General features: G+C 31.2%; 1 protein-coding gene across 2 annotated transcripts in view; it reads right to left on the reverse strand.

The window, feature by feature from the left end:
* Positions 1-17,057, reverse strand: part of LOC145248055 (tyrosine-protein phosphatase non-receptor type 13-like) — a 277,255-nt gene that overhangs the window by 83,889 nt on the left and 176,309 nt on the right. For both annotated transcript variants that reach the window (XR_013863319.1, XM_080109809.1), the window contains 2 exons: positions 4,410-4,542; positions 2,611-2,776 (listed from right to left, as the gene is read on the reverse strand). Coding sequence is in view for 1 of the 2 variants with exons in the window: in XM_080109809.1 (XP_079965935.1) it covers positions 2,611-2,776; positions 4,410-4,542 (299 nt within the window). In the remaining variant the exon portion in view is untranslated. The remainder of the gene's footprint in view (positions 1-2,610; positions 2,777-4,409; positions 4,543-17,057) is intronic.

The following is a 17,057-nucleotide window of genomic DNA, read 5'->3' on the forward strand; positions in this document are numbered from 1 at the left end:
TGATGAAAGACTTGGAATTAAAAGTTTTTTTTTTAATTTTTTAACTTTGAAAATATTTTTTATATAGTTTTAAAAGGTGGATATATATATATATATATATATATATATATATATATATATATATATATATATATATATATATATATTACTATGATTATTTTTAATATCTACTGACACTAGTGTTTCATCGTTTAGGAAATCATCAGTGGAGGGAGTCATGATTACCGCCGGTTGGCAGATTTAAATCACAAAGCTATCTCTGACTCCATTAACAAGAAATAAACAGCTTTGTCAATGCTAACCGCGAGAAATATAGTTGAAATTAACATTTATATTGGTCCTGGATATGACCTTAAACTATATCCAGTGGTGAGGCCCCAGCTTGCGGGCTTTGGAGAGTGTGGAGCTACCCTTTAATTACCATTGCTCTCAGGTCCACTCTGACCTGGAGTAGTAGTACCTGTTAGGGTCCCATCTATGGGTTGAATAGAAACCGATTTGAAAACAACAAATATATGCTATTAAAAAAAAGTTTTCTTCAAAATCTTTGGATTCGGCATTAAATAACCTGAAAAGGCTTGATATGCCGTAAAACAAAAACAGCCAAACAACATTTATATAAAGTCATTCAAGATGGCCGAGATTGATCTTATAATTTTAACATCACGATCTGCACACATAACTGACTCATTTCATTTCACAGTAAAGTGCGCGACAATAAGAGCCGAGTTCTTAAAGGGACTGACATGATTATGATTATAATTCCTACATTGATGCTGCAAATGTTTTGACCTAGCTTTTCCTTTAGAGTCAAATGTCTTAATGTAACAAAATAAGCTTATATATTTAAAATAGTCACCTATAAGGAGTGAAATATTTTTCATTCAAATGAAATAGGTTTAAAAAAAAAACAAAAACGTTTCGGATGTCGGATCTAGTACTTTTACTCCAAATAGGTTTTTGTTTGATATATTTTCTATCATGCACAGTGTTGATGAAACACCACATCCCTCTAAAAGCAAGAACAAAAACGTTTCAGATATTGAAGTTAGTTTTTCGCTTCAAATTATTTTTTGCTAATTTATTCATGTTATTAAAAATGTTTTCCTTACCTATTTTATTCGTCTTTGGCCAAGGTCACAAAGTATTTGTTATTTATAAAACTACTGTATTTTTATAGAGTTAAATGAATCATTTATACTACCTATTATCATAACCCCCTTTAGTTTTTATATTTTTTTAATATATTTACATTATTTACTTTACATATTTTTATAGTAATAATAATAACAATATTAATAATATATATATATATATATATATATATATATATACTTTCTATTTGTTTTTACATACAGAGACCTCTTCAAGCGATACAAAAAATTTACTTTCGTATAAGCTGTATCGCCTGAAGAGGTCTCGTTGCTAAAAAATATAATAAAAATATCGAAACATTACACAAACCCAAGGGAACAAACTTCTAGAAATCCTAAAATGTGATGCCCTTCTACTTCAAAGTGATTGTAACAGCTTGGGTTGGTACCACACAGAATTATCTTGAAGAGTAAAGGAAGAGTAAACTTAACACATATGGGATGGGTTGGAAACTTATTCTAAGTAGAAGCTTAATGTGTTTCTTTTTGTTAATTCCATTTATCATTTTCAATCCTTTCATCATATCCTTCAGCATTTAACTGGTAATTCATCCATCTGATTAACTCTTATTCTTGAGTGGCTTTTTGTTTTGATACATAGTCATTCATGAAAAAATATACACTCATCCACTTTTTCTCCAATGTCAAGGCCCCAAGTTTCAGTCTATACTAGCCTATAGAATAATTTGGTATTTCTAGAAGGTCCAACTGGAAAATGACTGAGTGCCAATCCAATCAAGGAGTTCAAACTAATTGCAATACTCATTTGAGTTGAACTAATGTTACAAGAAATACTCCTTTAATGATGACATAGGTATCTAAATAATAAATGATTATCCCTAGAATATTTCTTATTGTTTTCTTTGGTTTTCATTTGTAAGTAGCTTATGAACCAAGTAAATGCCGATTTCCAGCAAGAATTAATATTAATTGACAAATTTAATATACGAGGCATAATCAAAAGTTCAGAAAATGATTCACGGCTTACTTGCTGTCTCTCCAGCATAGAGAAAGTGGAGAAGTTCACTTTTTATCTCCTGTTAATGATGCCACATTTTCTTTTTATCGTTTTTAAATTCAATGAAAAAATTGTAAGTTAAAAAAGGGGCTTCCACTCATACACGTATCAGGGTTAAGGCAAATTGATTTCCTCTTTCCTTTTTACTTCTTTATGACCATATTTAAAGGATAACTGAATTCGTATCAAAATTATCAAAATATTAATGTCTATTTATATGAATGAATGTGAAAATTTTATTTTATGTTTACGAGAAACTTATGAATAAAATATCTATTATTTGAAATTTGGGTTTCAAGTATTTCAAATATTAAAATGATATTAAACTGGAAAAAGATGTCTTAGATTGGAGTCAGAATCATATCTTTAAAATTTTTAGGAGTCAGAGTAGAGTGTCTATGTTATCAACTTACACAGTCCTATTCGAATGGAACTTACTTTGTTTCCTGTGCTGTAATCATCAGCCAAAGATCCGAGGATGCTGCTGCTGGGACTACGAGGTACGTGACTGTAACGGGTTGGATGAGTGTTGGAATGAAGAGCTTGTTCTGTCATGGATTTAAGAGATGGTGATGCATACATAGGGGTTGGGTCAATCTCAGACCTGCATGGAAGGCGGTGCCAAAGACAAGAAAAGAAAAAAATATATTAAAGATAAGAACAATAGTTGTATAATAAAATAAAATTGTAGTGCCAACATTTACTGGCACCACACCAAATAGTCGAAGGCTCAAGGAGGATGGAAAGGCCAAGGCGTGATAGCACTAACCAGACCTCCACTGGATAGATGTGAAAAGGGTTGTGACCTTAGGGAGGTTTAATATCACTCAAATTCCAGTGAAGACCACTGGTCATTGCCGGAGAGAAATCAATAGCAGATGATGTTGTGATAATGCAAATTCACTTGCAAAAGTTATTGAAAGAAGTGAAGAGTACTGGTAATCTTGGGAGACTTGTTGTCGGCCAGATTCCAGGAAATACCATCGGTTGTTGTCAGTGTCTCTGATGATAACCTAAGAACTCCTAGTGAGTGAAATCATAATAATAATAATAATAATATTCCTTCCCAATGAAATAGCATCAGCCTTAGTTAATACTACACACACACACACACACACACACACACACACACACACACACACACACACACACACACAAAGGCATGAATAGTCAAGGAAGATGGAAAAACCGAGGGGAAGAAAAGACAATTCAGACCTCCATTGAAAAGGTGTGAAAAGTACTGGATCTTATTGCCATCCAAATTCTGAATAATAAAAATGGTCATTGCCAGCAAGAAATCAATGGTACACACCAATTGTTTAAATGCCATATCATTTGCAATGATGATTGGTTGAAATAGATGGAGACTATTGGAAATCTGAGGAAATTTATCACGCACACTTCACGAAACACTGTCGGGTTATTGTTGATGAACGCTGATGAATACCTGTGTGAGAACTCCTAGTGAGTTGTTAATAATAATTGATGCCTCCGTTCAATCTCGAAAGAAAAGACCCCCTATAAGGGCAGCTGTGCATGTAATTGTGAGGCAAGAGTTGCGCAATCTCCAACCACACTTCTCCTAAATCGGCACTGCTTGAGTCCAGTGGCAAGAAAAAGTTCAGGAGCACATACAGCCCCTGGAAATTCCAAATAATCACCCAGATTGTACTGGCCAGGTTCAAAGTTGCTTAATAATAATAATAATAATAATAATAATAATAATAATAATAATAATAATAATAATAACCGAGTGGGAGAGAAGATCATATAATATATCATTATCCCCTCCCCTAAAATAAATGGTGGCAAACATCAGTTGATAACACGCACAATGGTCGCGAAGGGCCAAGGAGGATAAAAAGACCGAAAAGAGATAGCACCATCCAGACCTTCACTGGAAGGGTGCAGAAAATGGTAAAATCCTAAAGAGGCTTTCCTTGTCACTCAAATTTCAGAGAAAGCCAATGTTTGTTACCAGTGCGAACCGAATGGTAAACGGCTGTTACAATAAGGCAAATTGATCTGCACTGGTGATCAAAAGAAGTGGAGAGTACTGGAAATCTGTGAATATTTACTGTCACTCAAACTCCAGCCAACACCACCTGCTTTTGCTAGTGAGTGTTTATTGGTAACGAGTTTTGCAAGAATTCATAGAGGGCAAGCAATAATAAGTAAAACAAAATAGATGGCGGAGTAGGGGGAGAGGAGAAAGGATGATGGAATCTTCGTCATACCTCATTGCATTTGGATCATGCTGGAAGAAAGACATTTCACTGCTGATGATGCTGTCCCTGTCCGATCCCCTTGGACCGAGTTTGAGAGCCATATCAGGTCCATACTCTGAACTGAGATCTGGCAGAAAGCTCCCTAGATTTGAAGGAAAGAAAAACAAAACAAGTAAATGGTAGTGAGGTGTGTGTGTGTGTGTGTGTGTGTGACAGATAAATATGTACTTAGAAATATTGATTAAAACACAACCGGCCTGAAACCATTTTTACAAGCATTTATGAAAATCGGACGTTTTTAATTATTAACTATTATTATGCTAAAACTGGGTTAATCGATATTTATTTTCATAAATGTATTTTAATCAACCAAAATACATGCTGAAATATTCCCCGACTTATGTTTGAGAAAAGTCCATTTTAATTGCCTTAATTAGCCGTAATTTGCAATTAACCTGGCAAGTGACCCATCTTTTACTAAGTTCTTTTGATCACTCACTCTTTCTTTCTGTTTATTAACAGTTGAATCTAATAAAAAGGAAATAATTTTAAAAATAGAATAGTCTATTATAAACAAAAGCCACAAGTAGTAATATTATTTAGCCTTCAATTGTATGGAGAACGAGAGATGAAGTGAGATATAATGAACAAAAATTGTATTTTGTATTTTTATATGTTTAATTAGCTTTGCAAACTCATTTCAATTGTATGGAGAACGAGAGATGAAGTGAGATATAATGAACAAAAATTGTATTTTGTATTTTTATATGTTTAATTAGCTTTGCAAACTCATTTCTCTCTGAATCAAATAATCTAACCCGAACTTAATAGGTGAGCCAACGGATCACATTTTTTTTCTAGCATTCCATACTCTTTCCATTTTTCCAGCTCCCTTCAATATTAGCCCAGTCTAATAATATCGAAACCAACATCAACAATAGTTTATTGATGAGGCTTTGCCTTTCACAAACAAATGAGAATTTGTCTCATTTGAGAATTGATTCTGATCCAAGCGATGCAGTGTTTCTCTTGGAAATTCAAATAATGAGGTGCCATTATTAACCAAGAAGATTTCAGTATCAGAGGTGTTTATTTTTCACAGAAAGGTGCATAAAGAATTTTTACTTAAGGTATTCAGAATTGGGGATGAGGAAAATGGAATTTAAGATCTCACATGTCTATGGTAAAACAGTACTTTTTAGAGAGATGATCTGAGGAAAGAAATGGGCATTTTGCAATGTTTAGAAAAAATATAAAAGATTCTAGTTTTTAATAATTAAAAATAAAACACTATCTCTTCTATGAATAAGTTGTGTAACAACAAAGTCTCAAAGAAAATAAAAAGAAAAACGATTTTAATAATTTAATAAAAAATTATATATTATTCGTGTTTTATAAATTTTCAAATTTATATAATAATGTTTTCAAAGATGTGACCAAGTTTCTCTATTCAAAAAGAGATATTTTAGGGATGTGTAAATGGTTAATCTAAAACATAAAGAAAACCTTATATATAAAGTCTGTCATACATGATAGTACATGCATACACTCCCAAAGTCCTGTCCTAGTATTTTTCACTTGTTTTTTTTTTTTGTAGTTCCTTCTTCTTCTGCTGTTTTTTTTTTCAACACTAATTTTATCTAATGCATTTATGAGTATTTCTCTTAGCATCACTTACCTAATATATATGTTATATTCGACTGAATACATTCCACTGCTGATGTAGTATTATTAGACAGGGCTTTTAAAATTATAGGTAAAACACTTATAGGTAATTTGGGCCATCCGTAACTATAAAATTCTGATTTTCATAAATAAATTGCTTCAGATGTAATTGTAGATATAGAAAAACAAAAATGGGTTGTCATCAATTTGGAATTTTTGAAGTTATTAAAATTCAAGTTGCAGGATAAGGTTTGATAAAATTTCAACCATAACATTGGATTATTTTGAAAATTTTATTTTTAATTATATTAAATTATTGAATTATATTAAAAAAACAATGAAAAGTACTTTTTAAAAATTGGATTCAAGATAAAATTCTAGAATGAAAATACAATTAAATGTAGCTGTGACTGTTTACAATGAAGAATTATATTAATTATTAAAATAATCAAATAAAAAAAATATTATAGATTTCAGCCATAAACTTTAAATGATTTAATAGATTGAATAAAAATTATAAAATTTATACCAAATTAATTTTAAAGTAAATAAAAAAAAATCGTGTCGAATTTCAAATCAGATTTATAAAAAAACAAAACAAAGGAAGACATTTCAAGAAAAGAAAAGGAATAGGATAAAAAAAGCAATAAAAAAAAAGTTGAAAAGAATTATTTTTGACAATGAAAAAAAATTCTTATGAGCAATAAACTAGAAAAAAATGAACAAAAAAAGGTTTGAAAAAGTCAGTCACAAAAAAAAAAAATGGAGATGAAAATAATGGAAACGTCGTTGCTTTATCCAAATTTAGTTTCGTTTAATTTAATCTTCTAGGCGAATTTCATTGCTGGAAATATTAACGAATTTATATTTGGATATATTTGATATTGTTAATCAAATCAAATTAATATCTATGAAATATAATTTCAACTGATTAAAATTTGGAATTTTACAATGTTCACTTAAATATAGAATTGAAGGTTTGTAAATCAAATCTACTCTCAAGGTTATCTCAAGGTGAAGCGAAAACTATTTTTTTTAATTTTGTTGGTTACTGGACTGTTGTAAACTGTTATGTTCAGATGTTTATAAATTTCATTAAAAAAAAGTGGGACAGATGTTATAACAAATTTATTGAAATTTTTTCTTTAAAATTTCTGGATTTTAGGATGTTGAAAATTATGATGGGAATTGATGTCTGATTTTTTTGTATTTGAATTAATGGTGCCCAGATTTCAGAATGGCGCCTACAATGCCTGTATTTTCGGATGGTGTTAATATTTATTGCTTTTCCAATGGTAATAAATTTTGGATTTAATATGCAGTTAATAACTTTTGGATTTAATATGCAGTTAATAAATGGTAATAAATTTTGGATTTAATATGCAGTTAATAAATTCCCAGTATTTTAATAGTCTGAATTTTGTATTGATCAATATTTGGGAATAGCATCAAATTATTTTTATTTATTTATTTCCTTATCTTTTATAGTTGTTATTTCACAATGTTTTGGCCAATTATTCCTCTGACCTTCGTCAGATTGTTAACCGCGATGGAATAGGAATGCTGAATCTTCAACTGTATCTTCAGTAATTACAGCCTTCTATAGTTGCTGTCTCATCACGTTTTAGACAACTAATCCTCTGGCCGGATTTAGGTAGAATTGAAACCACTATCTTCAGACAATGCTCACCTGAAACTGTAGAGATTCAACGTTTCTATCCATAACATGACGAAAGCCAGAAGAATAGTTAGCCAAAACGTCATGAAACAACAACTGTAAAAGATGAGGATAATCGTCCACAAACAAATAAAAATATACAAATTAATCATCTGAAAAGAATTGCATTAATTAAATAGTATCAAATTGTTTGGAAATTTTTTGAATAATGTTAATGAAATTTGGATTTTTGGAGAATATGTTTTTCTGGATTTGAAAATAATCTACTTTACGAATATCGAGTGGTTGTAAATAAATGTTTATTTTTTTTACTCACATAGATGGTGAGTATAGTGTCAATTGCTTTAAAAGATTTTGGTGTAGTATAAGTGATATTTTGATTTTGGGATGATATTTTTGAAGTTTAGGATAATGGTGTTCTCTGGATTTTAGGAATAATGTAGTTTTTATGAGATATTGATGATGCCTAAATATTGTTTTGGTTTGTATGATATCAATATTTCTGAATTTTGGAATGTGAACAGTGATATATATATATATATATATATATATATATATATATATATATATATATATATTTGAATGATGTGGGTTTTTGAAGTTTGAGATGATTGTGAGGAAACTGAGATGAAAATAACTCATCTGACCCACGAGGTCAACATGCAAATTAAAGAACCTCGATATATCAGTACAAACCAAGATCAAGGAAAGCTCAAGGGAGACAATTCATAATTCTGTTCTTTTGTTTTACTTTGTTAAAAGAAAAATTACATTAAAACTCTTGCTACAATTGGAATTTGTTGTGTATTTTATAATTATGCAAATTCATTTTTGAAAATTTCAAAAATATTTTTTCTTCAAAACTGAACCAGACAATACAATCAGTTCACCCCTGGCCACGAAAAAAAATTATTGTTATATTTAGATGGGCTTTAAGTATTTTGCAATTCAAATTATAATAAGGGGTTCCTGTTTATTTTCCTCCCCACAGGGGCAGAGTTACACAAAAGGTTAGTTTTTAATTTCAGGAAAATCCAGTTCCCCAAAAAGGGGCATTCTGAATTGGAACAAAAATGAAAATTGTCTCAGTCTAAAAGGATTTCCAATTCATTGTCCAAGGACAGAAAGATGTAATATTAGAACAGATACTACACTTTGTTCCTAGCAAAAAGGCCAATAAAGTAAAGCATAAAATGATTACTATATGTACCCCCCCCCACCTCCTGCCTTGTCTTGTAAATATTTACCGGCAGGTTTTTATGTCAGTATTTCTGTTTAATAAAACAGGATATCTTTGTAAAGATGACTGTTTTGGAGAGTCTACAGTGAAGCAATGGTTTCACAGTCCCTACCCACTTCTCTCTTGAATTAACATTGCATGAGTCTAGTTACAAAGAGAAGCATAGGATAAATGGAAACAATGCAGAGAATAAGGAGAGAAAGGGAAACAAATAGACTAAGAGTGAGAGTCTAGTCTTCCTTCCTATTTCATTCAAAGCTGGAGGAAGGATAGATGGGTTCATATCTTTTCCAATGGCATTAGTGAAAGTGATACATTAACTCTTACAGAACTCGAACCTGGCCTGCCGAGCCAACAACTCTGCCTGTAACCACTAGATCACTCCACTTCTATATTTCCCAATTCTTTATTTTTATTTCTTAACTAATTTCCTAGTTTATTTAATAAATAACTGAAGAAACCAATCTACCTAGCTATTTTTCTCATATCAGATTTTGAGAGAATAGAAATTGGTTCATGATCCCCTCCACAAAAAACTATTATGAGGTAAACTGATATACCTATTTCTGATGATAAACTTATTTGGAGATTATATATTTACATCTAACATATTATTGGATTGCGATTTGTAGCAGTTATGGCCCCAGAATCATGATGTATGCTTCTATAACATACTTTTGTTAATACACTTTTTGCTAATTGTATCACTGTGTGTATTTTGAGTATTAACGGCCTGTAAGATCCGAAACATACACCATTACAACCACAACCTTGAGCAAAACTTGGAACTTTGTTTGCTGATTTTATGTTTTGGTACCATATAACACCACTTCACGCATCTTATATTGGAACTCAACAATCTTTTTCAGACACTTTGAAATGAAAGTATTAAACACTAGAATCTAGGGTTGAAAACTTTTTTATTGATAAAGTAGCTGCTTAATACAAGTAGGTAATTACATCTGATTTTAGACATCTGTATTGTATTTGTAAGGCCACGTGTTACCCCATTTCATCTTCTCTGCTGGCCACATCATCGTCTCTGACATTTTGTTGAGGCGGTGTGCACATGTTCACAAGTATAAGAAATAAAAGGAAAACAACAACTCCAACACTTTCTGTAAATAGTTGTTGCACTCTGGGTGCGGGTTTGTGTCGACCCTCTACATGGTTAGATCCACATCTACATCTACTGTCAAAGCTGTGTTCATCAGTCAGTTGATCAATTCATTTCACCATTTCCTCTTGGCCACGATCTGCCTTTGATTGGGTCAAAATCGCAACTGTCCCAAACTGGACACTGTCCTTAACTGAACTCTCATCAAATCAACCATCGTAAATCCAAGACTGCCCACAAAACATTCCCAATGTCATGAACTGTTGTAAAACTCAGATTAAATATATCTCAGGTCTTTTTGTTCACCACATCCTGAATAAAAATCCAATTCAGCTTCCTTTGTTTATCTTAGTAAACAACTTCTTCATTGTTATGCCGATAAACCCATTTCTAATACTTTTGTTCACTTGATAAACTGATTTCCTCTTGTCTTTTGCAATACCTCTTTTTCTCTTTCACTTCCTAACACTGAAGGACAGAGGAATGCCAATAGTATCACACATTAAAGCATTTTTCTTCTTTATTTTTGAATTATAAAATTTTGTATTACCTGTATTACCAAAAGTATTTTCATGTGTGGTTGCTTTTGTTACATAACAAAAGCCATTGCTTGAATAAAATAAATCTGAGTGACACATAAATAGTCAAAGGTGACCCCAGAACAGGAATGACAAAAACCATGTAATTTACAGAGTGAGATTTTCCTGGTAATATCTCAACTAAAGGAGATGTGTCCAAGGTACCATCTTCAATGGAAAGGGGGTGCACAATGCGAAACAAGTTATCTGTCTATCTCTCTATATCTCTCTTCCTCGTAACCAGTCTCTAAGTTTCCATGTGATTGTTCTGTTTTTAATAAACCTTTTTTGTGGAGAGACAGAAATAAGTGGCCATGATTAGCATGTGCCTACTGTAAGGAAATGGTGACACATGCAAATCTAGAACCATCTAGATGTGAGGCAAGGGCGATTAAGCAAATTTAAATGATATTGCGAGTCTGAAATGGCAGAATAAAAGGTGACAGATATTTTGCTTTCTGGGCGCCACATCATTTGCTTATATTTTGTTGTTGGTGAAAAGAGAAAAATGACTGCTGCTGCTTATGCAAACATCTTTGTCATCAGTGATGAGGATAAAAGTAATGCAGCTTGAGTGTATGTTCTTTCGACTTGAAATTATTTATGGGACTGAAGTAGGAATCAATTATCTAAATGCATCATTCAGTCACATAAATTATAAAGGTATCTTTCACTTTTTTTTATAAATTAGCATCAGAGTCCGAGTTATTTTGTCAACTAGTCTGGAATGGTATCTGGACATGCCATAAGCAAAAGGATATTGGGCAACCTCAGTGAACATTGAGGACACTGACCTGTATAAGGCTAGTATAGATGACTTTTTGGGGCCAATTTTTGTTTAATTATTTAGCTAGTGTATGAATGATCTCATTAGTGTCCACTTCTTATTTTGTCCTACCCTTTTTTTTTACTCCCTTTCTTTGTGTTTTTGATAATTCCCCACATTCAGAATCTGAATTCCTAATGTATGGAGAGTAGAAAGTGGGGGTTTACTTTCAGCAGTCTTATAACCCTCACTTTTTTTATTCTGTAGTCCTCATTTTTCATAAACGATGTTTATGACAAAGGGGGAAGAATTGCTGTCTGCTGGGCCAGAATCTATTTATATAATACTTACTATTGGCTATGTTTGACCTTGAAGTGTTATTTTTATGTATTTTTTAAGCTCATTACATCAAGTGGCTTTATGCCTTGTCTTCATAAAAACAACAATATATAATGGTTTATACATAAATCAGTCAGTGAAAACTTGACACTTTATCATCTCTGTATTAATAAAATTGTGTGATAACTTTTATGTGTCTGTGTGTGTTTCTCGCCACTATGCAACTTACACATTTTTTATTTACTATTAATCGATTATTCATTGAAATTAAAAAATTGTGATAGCATAAAAATCTAAAAGTTTTTGAACATTTTATTTAAAATAATAATTTAACTACAAAATTAAATCCACCAGAATGCATTTTAATTTCTTCATAAGCAAGCTAGCCATTTTAATCGTTTGTTAATAGTTGAAAAAAGAAAAGAAAAGAAAAGAAAAGAAAAAGAAAGAAATAGGGAAAAATAAATTACTTTATGATACTCTAACTTGGAAGCCTTTTAACTGTTGAATAGAAAATTATTTAAACTAGCGTTAAAATTTTGGGCAAATCTTGATTTGATTAAAAAGTTTTGGAAGTTATTTACATTTTTACAATCATTTTATAAATAGAGATTAAAACAATATTATCTTAAGCGCGCTAGATAAACTGATTTGCCAATCAAAATGTAAAGCATCTATTTTATTTCACAAGCTTCTTCAAAATTACAAAATCGGGCTCGCATTTCTAGTAAATCAAGCTACCTGTCACCTAATTGGGAAGGGATATGGAAAATTATCAAAAACACAAAGAAAAGGTGGGGATAAAAAAAAGGGTAGGACAAAATAAGAAAGGGACACTAATGAGATCATTCATACAATAGCTAAATAATTAAACAAAAATTGGCCCCAAAGAGTCATCTATACTAGATTTATACAGGTCAATGTTCTCAATGTTCACTGAGGTTGCCCAATATCCTTTTACTTATTGCATGTCCAGATACCATTCCAGACTAACGCGTTTCACTTGACATGATTGCAAAATTTTCAACCACCTATCATCAAATTTTATGGAAGAGAGCCTCACCCTTTCAGACATAAAGTGTACCTTTATACATTTTATGAAAATCTGAATAAGGCCAAAAGAAGCAAAAGGTGTTTCTGTGTACTAATTCAAAGTATTTGACTACACTGGAGATATTTCAAGATGGCGGTTCAATAATAAGTGTTGCATTCTGGGATTGAAGGATTTTTTATCTATAATTTTTACTCTTCCAAAATTGATAATTTTATTTTTCTGCAAATTTATTAAAAAAAATTACATCAGTGTTTTAATCAGTGTAAACAAAAAGAGTTATTTTGAATTTATCCTCGAGTTACACCAGGTATTTTTTAAAATTAAATTAAACATATTTTTTTTTTGTGTGAAAAAATATTCAATATAATGGTTGTATGCAATAATAAGTTGTTTTTGAAGTATTATTTTCTAGGATTCTCCAAAAGTTAATACTAATGATAAATATTTAATGAAAAGAAGTAATTTTAATCTTTCTGTTCTAATAAAATGTTTAGAATGAATTTTAATTGTTTTATTACAATTTAAAATAAAAATATTTTCCATCTGATTGACGTGAAGAAAAAAATGGTTTGAGAAACATGGAGTAGAAGGGTATATAGCGGGGGTACCTGGCGTTGCCCGAGTGTTTATTTATCGGGACGGGGGGGGGAGTTTTAAAAAATGTTATGGTAGGTAAGTAGGAAGGATCAAACCCGGAGTCATGAGTAAAAGTAGGAAAATAAAGTGTGAAAAAAAAACAAAAAAACCATCTGCAACGTTAACAGTTCGGCCACCAAGAAAAGTCCATTCCAGTTGTTTAGGAAAAAAAAACAAAAAAAAAAAACGACTACGGTAGGTCGGCGCGAACGTGAAAATATAATATGAATTGTCCAGCACACTAACCACTACGCCACAGAGCACTGCAGCTTAGTTTAGTGATTTTAAATAACTTCACATGAAAGAACTACGAAGCCAAACCGGTGTTCTCTTCTCAACTGTTCCTTGTGAACGATCCCCAAACGGTGTTAAGTGGTGGCAGGGGGAGGAGGAATTTATTAGAGAGAAAATATTTTACCACTTCCATTGATCTTAACCGATTTTGGCCGTGACTTCTCAGCAGAAAAAGTATAGAAATCTAAGATTATCGAGGAATTTGAGAAATAATAAGCCTATAACACACCTCAGATATTGTTCTGCCGTTTGTGCATATTATATTTGCATGAAATATCTTGATTTTTAATCCTATTAATGTCAAAATCAGACGGGAAAAAATGAGTTCATTTTATTTATATAGAGAAGAGATGAGAGGAAAATTCGTCTGCGTTTTTACGTTGGTTGTAACCGGCCTTTTCTGGTGTTGCAATGAGGTTATCTCCCCTTTATCCAGTTTTTCCTTTAAAATCTATTCTTTTTGTTTAATTAATGTGGTACATGATACCTACCCTACATCTGCCGGGGAGGATGCTCCGGAGGTTTCCTTAGTTTTGTTTTGACCACCTTACTCGAAAAGTTGTTCGAAATTAATTACATAGTTTTAACAGCAACGAAGTATAAAAACAAAACAAAAGAAAAAAAAAAAAAAACGTTATTGCACATGTAGAATGAAAGTTTGACAGAATTTGAACTTGGACTAGATTTAACACCCAAACTCAAATTCTGTCAAACATTTATTTTGTTGAAAATCGTGTTGATGTTAAATTATAAAATTTAAATGCTGAACATTTCATTAAATTTGAATAAATCTCTAGTTTTTGGTAATTTGTTTCTTTAGAAAGAATCATCTACTGTATGATAGTATTAGCATTGGTATGTTGGGTAAAATTTGGAGTGACAATCTATTTATGACAGGTTAAAAATGAGAATTAAAACATTGTTACATCACACAAACATAAAATCGATTTTTCAGATTTGCTAAAATTTTGATCTTAAGAGCCTATAAATTTGAATAATTTTAAGACCCATAATTTTAATCATTAAGCAAATTTGGATCATAACTCTACAGACTCTACATAAACTTAAAATAATTCTATGCTCCTAATTTTAATTGCATAAACTTACAAAAATAATATTTTTAGCAAATTTTGCTTAACTCCCAAAATAAAACCTTTTTTGAATTCATAACTTCAATTATATAATCTCTATTTTCAAATACTTTTTGCCAATAAAAATATGGTTTTGATTACTTTTAGAGTCTTCCCTTTTGTATATTTCCTAAAACTTCTAAATATACCCCATTATTATTATTATTATCATTATTTTATTATTTTATTATTATTATTATTATTATTATTATTTTGATGATGACGATGATGATGATGATTGTTCTGCAACATATATTCCAACTACAATGTTATACAGCCACAATAACAGCATCTAAAACAGGGATCTAAAACTCAAGGACATAAAAGGGCATAAAACATGCTGAAGAAAGGTGCAGCAGTTAATAGGAGAAGGCACCAAGTCCAGAAGGAGGGTCCACTAAAACATGTCTAAATTCATAACCATAATTTATTTTCAATGTAAACCTTCTTCGGGTGTATCTTATCAAACTTTGGATCTTTCTGTTGAACTTGGAAATTAATATGGAATTTTGAACAGAACTCTTTTGTTTTAATCCACAGGCGTAGCATGCTCTAGTTTTGCCTGCCATGATTCAGTAGAAATCTTAAGTAGTTCACAAGTGTATCCTCAGTATCATCCGCACTGAGGAGCAAACATTCAACTTCAAGAAACGTTGAATTTAGAACTGAATTTTACTTAATACTTTATCCATTATGCTACAGATCCTTGCAAATGAAATGTTACTCCCACGGATAAAATAAAAGGCTCTGTTTGAAATTTCATACAGATTCCAGAGTTCGATAGAGAGATTTCCAAGTTTGACAAGATGCACCTAAAGAAGGTCGGAGGTTACATCGACCAAAGCATTGTATGAATAAAACTCAACATGAAAACAGTAGTTTGAATAATCCAAATTATCAATCCTCATCTCAAAAATTTAGAAGTGTGATTGCCTATTTGTTTGCATTTTTTTTTTTACCTTAAAAATCATTATTAGTTGGGTAGGTCAAACGCAATGCAAAAGTGTTGTATGTTCGAATGATAGTCTTATTAAGATTTGATGAAGATGCCTTTTTGTATCAGCCACATCTCAGACTTCTCATCTAAAAATCTGCAGTGTCTGAAGAATATTGTTATTTGTGAAGTGCTACCATTTGAAAATGGTAGAATCTCTTATTGCAATCGTATCAAACAAGGATTATTACCAAAAGGTTAATATTTCAGCATTAGTATTGAAAGCAAGCAAAAATTTACTTTTGAAATTGCCTTTAGATGCGGATGCATCATAAATGTTGAACAGAAAAATCTATTAATAATAAAGATTCTGTAAAGCAAAACTATACTATTTAAGACTATTGTACTATATATTATTTAGTCTGAAATAGTATAGAGGGAGGTACTGTAGTCTAGTCAGAAATAGTATAAGGGGAGATCACTCCGTCATACTGAAAAATAATATCTGTCATATTATTTGTATTATTTAGATTAATCGGACTAATGTTCTTCTCGTGGATGTTATTTGCACAATGTTCTGCTCGATGTAACTCCAATCTTTTTCATATGTATAAGTCACCATGTTTGGTAAAGAAAAGAGAGTGAGGTTTCGTATTTAGGTTAAGGTGAAAATAAATTTACAAAAAAAATAAAAATAAAAATAAATAAAGTCAATAAAAATATCAAGCAGAACACTCAAATTATATTGACTGAAACGTTGTACAAATAAGACTAAAGATGAGAACATTAGTCTGATTAATATAAATGATACAAGCAATTATCACTCACATCAAAAATTCAGAACTGTAATATCTATTATATTAATTTTAATATATCCTTTTGGGTGTACTGTAGCATTGGTTCTGTTGCTATGATACTGTTCTCCGGGCATTATCTCTTCCATTTGAGGGGGCAATGTAATATCAAAAGGTTAACTATTCAAAATTATTACCAAATGATCAAAGTTTGAACATTAGAGTCAAAATCAATAATAAAAAAAACAATTTATTTTTTAAATTTTCTTTATACATGGTTACATTTGAATGGAAGTATAATTTTAATTAAAAAAAATTATTCCCTTAAACTACTTTCACCCAATAATTTTTCAAAGAAATATGTTAGAAAATTTTAATTTTTATCCCAGTTTATCAAAACATCAAGCCAGGAGGATTTTATTTGTGTTGAAG

Source organism: Euprymna scolopes, chromosome 26 (genome assembly GCF_053919585.1).
Source record: "Euprymna scolopes isolate OS-2025 chromosome 26, ASM5391958v1, whole genome shotgun sequence".
Taxonomy (NCBI): domain Eukaryota; kingdom Metazoa; phylum Mollusca; class Cephalopoda; order Sepiida; family Sepiolidae; genus Euprymna; species Euprymna scolopes.